Source organism: Xiphias gladius, chromosome 8 (assembly GCF_016859285.1).
Source record: "Xiphias gladius isolate SHS-SW01 ecotype Sanya breed wild chromosome 8, ASM1685928v1, whole genome shotgun sequence".
Classification (NCBI taxonomy): Eukaryota; Metazoa; Chordata; class Actinopteri; order Istiophoriformes; family Xiphiidae; genus Xiphias; species Xiphias gladius.
This window is the reverse complement of record NC_053407.1, coordinates 26,123,357-26,134,450: the sequence shown is the minus strand read 5'-3', so window position 1 is coordinate 26,134,450 and position 11,094 is coordinate 26,123,357. Positions and strand designations below refer to the sequence as shown.

Sequence of the window (11,094 nt, the reverse complement as noted above, 5' to 3'; positions counted from 1 at the left end):
GGGCACCTAAGTAGCGGTAAATAGTACTAGTGGTCGTGGTGCCGTGTTCATGTCACACAGAGTTACTGTAAATACCAGTTTCTGACTTGCTACTTTAAGAGCTTAATAATACAGAAGTGCCTTCAAACCAAACAAGCATGGATGCCTCACATCAGCCAAAGTCTGTTGCTCAGCGTATTTAAACACACATCCACTGCAGATTGTGTTACAATGTCACTTGCTTTTCTTCCCCAAATTGTCCCGTCCAGTCCAGGGAAGCAACACCCCCACCCCCTCCAGGTCTAACCTCCTGGGAGTTCAGGTGCAAGCTCTATCACCAACAGCCAAGGTTGCCTCGTCAAGCACTTTGCATGTGAAGCTAGGATGAAAATGCAAATTGTGAGGGTATCTTTGCTGTATGTTTTGCTCTTCTTTGCATTCATCCCGAATGAATGGCTGTGCATATCAGATTCTGTTTATCTCCCTTCATAAGGATCCATTTTGGGCCATTCAGTCCAGGATGAAAAACAAATTTAAGGGAGTAAATAACTGATCGCAGTAAATGTGATGTTTTCATTTGGTTTGGTCAAGGCTCCATCGATTTGATCCTTATTGAGACAACACTTTTTATATAATTGAAAATAAGAGAAAATCGGAGCTTGACAGTTCATTATTGACCATGGAAACAGCAGTTGATAAAACAGTCCCAACTCCGGGTCCAGTGACTCAGTTGGTGTGGAGCTTTCGCCTGCTCAGCTTTCAAGGAAAAATAAAAGTCTAGTCTAGGTAATAATAAAAAATCAAGTAAAAAAAGTACAGTATTTATATTAAAAGCAATGCCAAGAGTCTAAAGCCATGCTAGCAGCTCCGTGAGGCCTTACTTAGGCACAGCAGTTAAATGCTAACATGCTCACAATGACAATATTAACACACTTATGTAAAGCAGGCATTATGTTTACCATGTTCGCCACCTCAGTTTAGTATCTTGCCATGCTAACATTTGCTATATATTAGCCCTAAACACAAAGTACAGCTGAGGCTGATGGGAGTGTCATTATTTTTTGCATCTGTTTGGTCATAAATCAAATTACTGGACAAACAAAAATCTTTACCTGCTGAAAACTCAGGGGATCATCAAAGTCAGTAGGATTCATCCTCCTGGGACCTTCATGGAGGTCCATGCAATAGCTGTTGAGATATTTCAGTCTGGGATGAAGAGGTGCACTGAACGACAGCGTCACTAAAAAAGTAGAAGCAACTCCAGAAAATAATCTCTACAAATTTACAAAGTTTAGTCTCACATCCACGTCTATTGCATCTTAACAAGGACAACAGTCAAAATAGGACTGACATCCGAAATTTTCCAGTTGGAAAAGAAAAAATCCAATTAAAACACGTATTAGAAAATTATGGAAAAGTAAAGCGAATGTAAATGGTGGAAAAATTGATTCTATGTCAAAATAACTTTGGTTTTCTCCTTCTGGCCTGACAAGAAACAGCAGCCTGTGGTTTCATTTCCAAAACCTTGTGCAGCCAGCCACAAATTGCAGCAGTTTTCTAGTATTCCTTCCTCCAAATTCAGCTGTTACTGTCTAAAATGTGCTCCCAGTGACCCGACGTCTCATGGCATTATGTCTGACAAACAGCCCTTCCACAAAGCATCTTTCTAAATTTGTCCCTGCCCTTTTCACACCGAGACACTGAGGACATGATGGCAAGGCAAGCTGCAGCAGATGGCCAAAAAGGCTTCCTATTTTCACAGACTGCTAATTAGAGCCCTAACCACAGCTCACCTTTAATGTCAGCCACAGACTGCTTTTAGCGCAATTAGTCTGATGGGGTCCGGGCCGGTGAATAGCCTGTAATGTTCAGTCCGGGCCAACCGTTGAATCGGAGTTGATGTGTGTCAAAATAAAGGACAAGAGGGGTCTCATGCACGGCGAATCCATTTATCAACGCGGCCCATGGAGGACAAGACTGTAACCATGATTACCCAGAGAAACTATCTAATTAGATGCATTAATAATTGAACTAATTAGCTCCCAAGTGTCTGACAAATGAAGAGGGAACCTGGAGCTTCACTTGCACCTCATCAGCTGATTAATTGCTCTGTTGATCGTTAGCTGTCTTGACGGTCTACATGCGATCAGATGAGAGGGCGGATAATGAGGGAATAGTGGGTCGATGGTGCCGGTTAATTAGTGTGACCTGATCCAGGGGCCATGTTAGAACAGTTGTTTATGCCACAACTTATAATGAGGAGGATTTAAGGCCGGATGATCTATGCGGAAGCAGGCTGCTGTTTATGGACTGGGGTGAGTACTGGCCTTGAAAACCCCAATGAAAATCACTGTAATGCTCCAATAATCTATCTACGGGGACTAATAATGTGTCTGTGGTGCTCAATATTAACTTTAACTAATGACCTTGCCATACTTTGTGGTGTTTTTATTCCTAAATCCTCAATATAGGGACTTACAGTAGGTCTGGGACTCAACACTGAGTTCCGAGGCTATTTAGATTTGATCTACGGTATTTCCTGCAATATTCTTATGAGGCCCTGCATCGTGTGGTAGGTCTATTAATAAGTATATAACTTTATAGCCATTTTTTAACTGGTCTTATCACCAGTATTTCTACAGTATTCAGGACTTGTAGTGTGGCGGTTCTACTATAGGTCACAGATCACCCATTAAAGCCTTTAGTGATTTTATCTTATTATTAAATTATTTCTACAAAGACCCTTAGTATAAGTGGACTACTACTGATTCCTATCGTTTATAGTGACCTACAGCTGCTTTACAGTATGGCATCTCTCGTAAATACTACAATATCACTGAGGAGGACTGATCAGGTCCTGAGGGACCATTGCTGAAGCCACCAGCGCAGGAGCTGAGCGGGGGCGAGGTGGTCCTGACCCTCCGAGCAGGCCATCTCCCTTGAGCTGGGGAGCAGCCAAAACCTGCCCAGAAGAACATCGGCAGGCATCCTGACCTCAGCATGAGACTGTCAGCTGTTGGGGGACGTGGAACGGGAGCTGAAGATCCCCTACCGTACTGCAGCCGCCACCAACTTGCGGCCAGACATTGTCCTCGTGTCTGAATCCACTGAAGGAAAGCCCTGTCGCTGGAGCTGATAGTCCCACGGGTAGAGGCCTATGAAAGGAAGCTCTTCAAGTACAGCAGGACTGGCCAGTACCTATCAGCAGATTGCATGGAGAGCGAGGTGCCCCCCAGTCGAAGCTGGATGCAGGGGACTCTCAGCCCCTTCTTTCCCCGGAGCTTTCAGCAATTTGGGCATCGAGGGGGAGATAGAAAGAGGGGGGCCATCCGCAGTGACGCGGCAGAGAGGGACACGAGATGGATGTGGCTCAAAAGACGAGAGCCATGGCGCCATCACGTTAGTAGCTGGTCATCGGGGCACAGACTCGCGTCTGATCACCCCTGGCCGGGTCACCTGGAAGAGGGTGTATGATGCTGAAAGACCTGATTCCAGGAACATCACTGACAGTGAGTCCAGAGGCATCAGTAGGTGAATGTACACAGCTTTGTTAATTATGAATAAATAATCTAATAATACTTTATGAAATAGCCATAAGCCATTAATAAGAAACACTATTGGGTGTATAAATGCTAAATAACTTGTTGAAATATATACTGTGGTCCACGTCCTCTTACCAGCCCTTTTACAGAAGGCAAATGCTCACACATATTGATTAGCCTATCAGTCATTTCACACGGTGTTTACCCGACGTCTTAGCGTGTCTTTTACAGGGCTGCTTCCGGAGTTTCATCTCATGCCTGTTTACTGGTTTACCTCGGTGTCTTTCATTCCTCCATCTTTATTTTCTGGTGTTGGTTGTGCGTAAATCTCTCTCTCTCTAGTTCTGGTTTTCGAGAAGGGCTGTACGAACAAACTATGACCACTGGGCCTTTCACTCCGGTCCGTGATGGTATTTTTTCGTTCAAAGCTGGCAACCCAAACGCTGTTGCTATCAACGGCTTTATGACCAATTTTGCGGAGCATTAGTACAATTAATTACTAACATCGATAAAACCAGTAGTTGCAACTTCTAAACGCTTCAAAAACGATGCTTCATCCTGAAGTGCTGCTGCCATATTGTGTATTCTTACCCTCGTCTAGGCTATAATTACTTTTTTTTACTTGGAAAAAGGAGAACACGAGCGCACAAACAAGGCGGGAGCGCACGCGGGAGTGCGCGTCGCACGCGCACGCGCAGACACGCACGCGCGAAAGGCGCTGCTTCTGCCGTGCTGGAAAGCCACAGCTTTGACTACAGGGCGCCCTGGAGATAATTGGTGTCCTTGGAGTTGAACAAGCTCATTCTAAAACACCTCAGGCCCGAGCTGTCCCGGTGTGTGACTGTCTATTGAATAATTGATTCAGGGAGGGAGGGGGCGGTTACTATCAGATCTGAGCATAATGACTTTATATAATTAGCACGCAGCGTTGAAAAAACCATTTGACTGTGGGAGTTTTTTTTTTTTTTTTTTCTGCCGGGGAGGGAGGGAGGGAGAGAGAGAGAGAGAGAGAGAGAGAGGGAGAGGGAGGGAGAGGGAGCCGTGTGGAGGCTCAGTCCGTGCACAAGAGCTCATTTGAGGGGAACAGCCGCAGCCCGTGCAGATGCAGGAATGCTTATACACTGACATCATCTAAGACCGAGCGCAGCCTCTCCCGGTTTGAGGACACCTCTCCCGCCGGCAAGGTGACACCCGGGGACGCTGTCTTCACCCATCCACGGGCTATTTTTTTTTGCGCCCAGAAAGCGACCCCCTCCCCCCCCGCGCCCCGCCACTGTTCCTCTCGGCTTTCCGCGGGGACCATGAGGAGTGGAGCTGGAGTTTGACACCGTAATCTGTCCGGAGAGTCGAAGCCCCCCCTGCGTTCGCGGCCGCTCTTCGTGGTCTGATCCTGCACGCGGGAGGAGAAGGGGTGGCGCCTCTCCTGCCGTTGGCTCGTCGTTTTCCAGAAGGATGGTGTTGGACAAGGAGGAGAGTGAGTACAGAGATATGTTTCTGATAGAAATACCTGCACTCAGCGGCCACTTTGTGAGGCACGCCGGTGCGACCCGACGCTCTCCGGTGCCACTGTGCGGGCCGGGAAGTCTACTTTTACGCTCAGTTTTCGTTGACACTGTCGTGGGGGGTGTTGGTTTAATTAAATGTATTAGCACTGAGGTCGTAGTTAGTGCCGGCTTTGTACCGGACTTTAGACATAGGTGTTTCCAATGTTCTGCCCAGCTCGCAGTTGTAAATAGGTAGGACACAAAATGACAGGCACCTCTAAATATAATGTAGTCCGGTACAAGGACGACCTTAATAATAAACATGATAAAAATGAACGATTACAAACAGAGACTGTAATTAATTAAAGGTAAAGGCAGAATTCATGGCAGAGTCCTGTTGAATTGCAATAGACTGTAGAGGTGTACCTAATAAAGTGACCCCCGAGCGAATGTGTGCGTGTTTCCGTGTTCTGCTGTATGAAGTAAGGAGGCAGAGGAAAAGGTTTCGATGACTTGGAAGATTGTGGGCAACTGTGCAGCCAGAAATAAATTAAAAACAAATTTTCATTTTAATTAAAAATTAAGTTTTAATTTTATTCCACTGCAGAGAACAGATGCTCGCCCAATTTCAGCATCAAAACTTAAGTCTGTGAAAAACTTTTATTAAGGTTAATGATGAGATATACTCTCTGCTACTCTGTCCTAACAGAAAATCTATTCTTATGGGAACTTGAAGTTGGGGCTATATGTACCTCATAATGACTTTATAGTGCTTTAGACATTTTTAAAGCACTTTGCATCTCCCGCGACAGCATTAAAACTGTTATGCCTTTAATATTTCCATATTCTTATAAAAGTAGTTATTAACCGCGATGGACCTTCGACATGTTCCCGAGCTCTCAAATTAAACCCATCTCTCTCTCTCTCTGTGTCCGTTTTTGTCGTCTCCGCGCCAGGTGTGTCTCTCGTGTCCCTCCAGTCCAGAGAGAAGCCGAGGGGCTGCGCCGGCTGCAACGGGAGGATCCGGGACCGCTTCATGCTGCAGGCGCTGGACAGGTACTGGCACGAAGACTGTCTGAAGTGCGCCTGCTGTGACTGCCACCTGGGCCGGATGGGCTCCACCCTCTACACCCGGGCCAACCTCATCCTCTGCCGCAGGGACTACCTGAGGTAACCCTGGCCCTTCGACGGGTGTATCGGGAGGGTGGGGAAAACGACTGGGTGCATCGTGCGGCTTCAAAACAAATCATCGCAGAGGTGAAGTGCAGAATTTGCAGCGGACAACTAAGGGTTAGGCAGATGAAAAGAGCTAAATGAAGCAGACTGTTGTGGCTATAGATCCACTCAGGATCCAAGTAAAAGAGAATAATCTGATAATGTAGGTTATCAAAGAAGCTGTTGGAACAGACGTATTAACTTCAGTCTGAGAGAAAGGTACTGAGAAATGTACAAATAAAATAATGCATTTACCGATACGACACAAAAACAATAAAGCAGCATCTTTCAAATGTAGTTTACTAGATGACCCTTTTAATTTAGTAAAGTTTTCAGTCAAAAACAGTAAAGAAAGCCAAACTGTACAAAATCATAAAAAATAATCAACCGTTCACAGATGTTTTTAGACCAAACTTGGCAAAACCTCACAGAAGAAGTGTCCCGTTTCTTAGAAATACTACAAAACACCTCAACAAATAAATCTAATTTTAGTCCAGGCATATTTTACCCATGCTTGGTTGTGCTACTCGAGTCTGTTTTGAGTCATCATATAGTGACTCTGAACTGTGCACTAAAGTTGACATACAAGCTGGCAATAGTTCATCCCGTGTAAGGACACGTGGTTGGCTGCTGGATCCGTGTATTATAAAGACAAATATCACATTCATTACAAAAACCGAACTAGTTTGAAGGTGAAGGGCTCAAGAAAGTGGATAAGAAACGCAACAGTCAACAGTGAGCTTACACAGTCGGGGCCAGAACTTAACTCTTTTCAGTGTACAGTAACAGGATAAGACGACTGTTGACCTTTCAGCATGTTTCAAGTGTTTGTCAAAGGACTTAATCAAAGCCACAACAGTGCAGCACGCGGTTTATGATTGCTCAGCCTTCTCCGCTCACTCAACCTTTTTGCTGAACCTTCACGCCAGTCTTTGCTTGTTTACCAGACAATAAACGGTGAAAAGAGAAAGAATCCAGTGAACCGAGGGTCCGGTGGTCATAGAGGGAAAAACAGACGTGAACGCGCGATAATGCAACGAAGTGCAACAGTTTTAGGATGTTCAGGAATAGGTCAGCATTTTGAGACATAAGCTTATTCGGTTTCTTGCTTAGAGTTAGATGAGAAGCTTGATTCCACTCTCTGCAATGTACAGTTAATATGTAGCTGGGGCCAGCAGCTGGATGGTTTAGCGTAGCATAAAGACTGGGAACCGGGAGGAAACAGCTAACCTGGCTCTGTCTATTGGCAAATCGCTGTTTTACGGGGCGTTATGTGCCGGACTATGTCTTGGCAGGGGCAAGTCACCTCCTACTTTTTGCCGCTTGCCCCCCAGCCAAGAAAGAGATTGTCGAATAAAACCCCATAAAACTGCACATTGTTGTCTTTACACTTTGTTTTATTAAACAACCGACATGTATTGTGTGAATGTGTTATGTGTTTATTATTGCGAGTTTCAGAGGTGCTGGTAGGTGGATTTCGTTGCCTTTGGCGGAGCCAGTCTTTGCGCTAAGCTAAGCTAGCCGCCTGCTGGTTCCAGCTGCATATTGAGCGGTATCAGTTGAGTTAAGCAAATAAGCATTTTCCCGAAAATATCAAACTATTGCTTGAAGCACACTACTCCAATGCGAGGAAACGCCCTACTGAAGTGTCTACTATGCGTGTATCTATCTGCCATCCAAAAAGGGCAGCAAGTTTATAACACTTAACACTCTTGGAGGCACTTCAAACACTCTCTATGAACACTTCAGATAAAAATAAATGTTTGTAGACTGTCTGAACAGCCCCTTTATAAAATCCTTCGGAGTGAGGTTATTCATTACCTGACCTTCTGTGACTGTGATGCAATATACGATGAATATATCGAGTGAGTATGTTTTAGATAGAGTTAGATTTTAAACAGGTTTTCCACCTTAACAATCTTTAGACCATGAATCTTGATGACACCACTCACAATCCTAAATCTGGCTCAAACGGCTCCTCTGAGAGTTACATACCCTTGATTTTCTTGCCTGAAATAACGACGTCTGGTGTCAGGTCAGCAGGAGAACTCCTGATATCTCAGCCACATTGCTGAACTCATGTGTTAGTCTCATGTATGATCCAGCTGGATTTGGTTGGAGCTAAGTCTCTCATTAGCTGCGCTGCACTTAAGAGACCAAAACCCCTTTTGACAGTTAAATTGGCTAGATTGCCTCCTGTTTTCCTCATCATTGTGAGGGTGCAGACCAAAAGCCTTTGAAGAGCGGGATTAAAACCATGTGATTTCTTTTAATTGGACCATTAGTAGAGAATTAGCATTGAGCTTCGCAGCCTCGTTAAGGAGAAGGAAAAAACCCACCAGGTGCCTGTTCAGGACTCAGGCTCGTTAGATCAGAACATTCTGTTAATTAGGACTCGCTTTTGTTCTCGTTTGATGACGTTTTTCATTTGTCGTCCGAGGCTCTGGGATACACATGCTCGGCGCTTTTCCTCCCCCCTTCTGTCGTTTTTCATAACGGTCCCTCCCGAGCCTCCTTTTCTATTTGGCCTCTAATGGAATATGGAAATCAGCAGCGGCCACTTACCTTCATGTGTGTCAGGCTCTTAGGGAGGCGTTTGTTCGTTCTTTCGGAGGTGAATGAGAGGTGAAGCAATCTGCAGCTGGTCAGCACTGAGTCGCTGAGTATTAAAAACAACACAGGGTTTGTTCTCAGGTAGGTTGAGGACAAAGTTCAAATGCTGTCACATAAATTGTTAGTTTCAGAAATGTGTAATGAATTGACTCTAAAGTTCTTACCAGTAAACTCAGAAAAAGAAAAAAAATTCATCTGGTTTTTAAAGTAAAGTGACATTTTCATATAAATCGTGACATTTTCATATCAGTGGATCGCCATTTGGCTGCTCTATCAGCAGCTGACCCAGGTTATGAAAGATTTTACATTTGATAATCTGCATCAATTTTTTGAGTGAGTTTCCCGCTGGAGCGACGTCAGTGTTTGTCCAGAATAAACAGAAAATAAAATGTAGTTGTGCTGCATTCACAGCACGTTGTTAGAATGGGAAAAACAGCAAAACATCCTGTTTTTACAACATGTAAGCATTCATACATTATCGTGATATACGGTATGCTGATGGGAGAAAATATCCGTATTGACACTGTGTTCGCCCAGCCCTGCGTCAAATATTTCTAGCTGCTCATTATCAAAGTAAAGCAAATGCAAAGAAACCGTCTAGGCCACATAGCCAGCTACTTTTTCCTTAGCTGACTATTATTTCAACTAGGAGGCTGATGTTAGTGGTTTTGCCTACTTGGCTGCGTGCATTTATGGTCTGTACAATGAGATAGGAGCGCCGCATTAGTTTGCATAAGAGCAGCAGTGGCCGGCAATAATCTGTAGGAAATGCAGTGCGAATCGCCACAGTTCGCGCACGGGCAAGTTCAGGGCCCTGGTGAACTACTTTTAAGGCTCCTTTCCGCTCATAGTTTTTTCTCTCCCTCTTCAGCTCTTGGCTGAAATGTACCCAAGTGTGTCCAGACTACAGGTCTGCCTGTCGTCCCCTTTCCCTCTGCAGGCTCTTTGGGGTGACGGGGAACTGTGCAGCCTGCAGTAAGATGATCCCTGCCTTTGAGATGGTGATGAGAGCCAGAGACAACGTTTACCATTTAGACTGCTTCGCCTGTCAGCTCTGCCGCCAGAGGTAAGATTAGGGGGAGCAATTAGCCTGGGAGATCAAATTCAGTTGACTTATGATGGGGGTGTACCGCTGAGCTCACTGGTCATCATGAGCATATTACCAGTGACTTGTAATCAGAACGTGATGAAATTAACTGCGCGGTTTAAAACCTCAAGGGGTTAAAGACTTTGTATATAACTTGGATAGTTAATCAGGCAGCAATCACGCAAGATTAATTTTCTGATTATCATAGCAGTGGATGTATTCTGAAAATATGCCTGAAATGCTCCTCTGGGACCTCATGATTCACTTCAGCTCCAGCAAGAACCAAGACCCAGTTCCATATTTTTATTCCTCTCTGCAGATTTTGCGTGGGAGACAAGTTTTTCCTCAAGAACAACATGATCCTGTGCCAGCTGGACTATGAAGGAGGCCATCTTAATGGCAGCACTGAGAGGCAGCCTCAATAAGTGGTAATATTCTGATGACGATAAATTACAGTCTCAAACAGCTGCTCTGTCAGTTTGAACTAAACCATGCACTTAGATATCTGGAAGGTATACAAGTGAACTCACAAGCTCATCCCAAATATGACCATATGTAGACATGAGACTTTAGATCAGAGGCTGCTGACGTTAACAAGAGAAGCCGAGATATGTTGGAGCATTATATCTTTGAAAAAGCTCCGCATTACGTGACATGCAGCATGGACGCATATACGTATATGTTCAGTTTTGGGTCAGTTTATGAAAACGGGTTGATGTCTGATAACTCAATCCATGCCGCGTATCAGGTTTGTGAATATCTTAGGCACACATTAAACAGACTGAGAGCCAGATGTTTCTTATGCGCTAAATTGAACCCTGTCCCCGAAGTCCCTAACAAACCCTTCCAAGAATAATTTACCCGTCAACTCAGCAAACCAAACTAGTTGTTGGTGTGGTTGCCAACACTGGGAACCACTTGCCCTCGGTTTAAACTGATGCATCAGGTTTTATTTAAAACATAAAATAACTTTAAAACATACCATAAAGCAATACTAGATGCAAGTAAATTGTAGGTTTAAAGCTGCACAAATCTTTTTTTTTTTTTAGTAAAAAAAGTAGTATAAAGTAGTTTAGTATAAAAGGAAAGCAGTTGCTTTCTTTGACAAACTTACAAAGAATTATCACCCAACTCTGCAGCCCTTCTGCATTTCTTTAGTCTGTTGATGCTCAGC

General features: G+C 44.4%; 1 protein-coding gene across 1 annotated transcript; it reads left to right on the top strand.

Annotated features, from left to right (window-relative positions):
- Positions 1 to 4,603: 4,603 nt before the first annotated feature.
- LOC120792784 (rhombotin-1-like) lies at positions 4,604 to 10,345 on the top strand. The gene is made up of 4 exons (XM_040132116.1): positions 4,604 to 4,995; positions 5,962 to 6,175; positions 9,774 to 9,899; positions 10,240 to 10,345. Exons 1-4 carry the CDS (start codon positions 4,974 to 4,976, stop codon positions 10,343 to 10,345), a joined length of 468 nt encoding a protein of 155 aa, XP_039988050.1. The 5' UTR covers positions 4,604 to 4,973.
- Positions 10,346 to 11,094: the final 749 nt, after the last annotated feature.

Excerpts from the sequence above, each read along its gene's own strand:
- LOC120792784 (XM_040132116.1), top strand. The coding sequence starts at position 4,974 with ATGGTGTTGGACAAGGAGGAGA. Across the intron at positions 4,996-5,961 it reads GGTGTTGGACAAGGAGGAGA|GTGTGTCTCTCGTGTCCCTC; the intron begins GTGAGTACAGAG and ends TCTCCGCGCCAG. Across the intron at positions 9,900-10,239 it reads TGTCAGCTCTGCCGCCAGAG|ATTTTGCGTGGGAGACAAGT; the intron begins GTAAGATTAGGG and ends TCCTCTCTGCAG.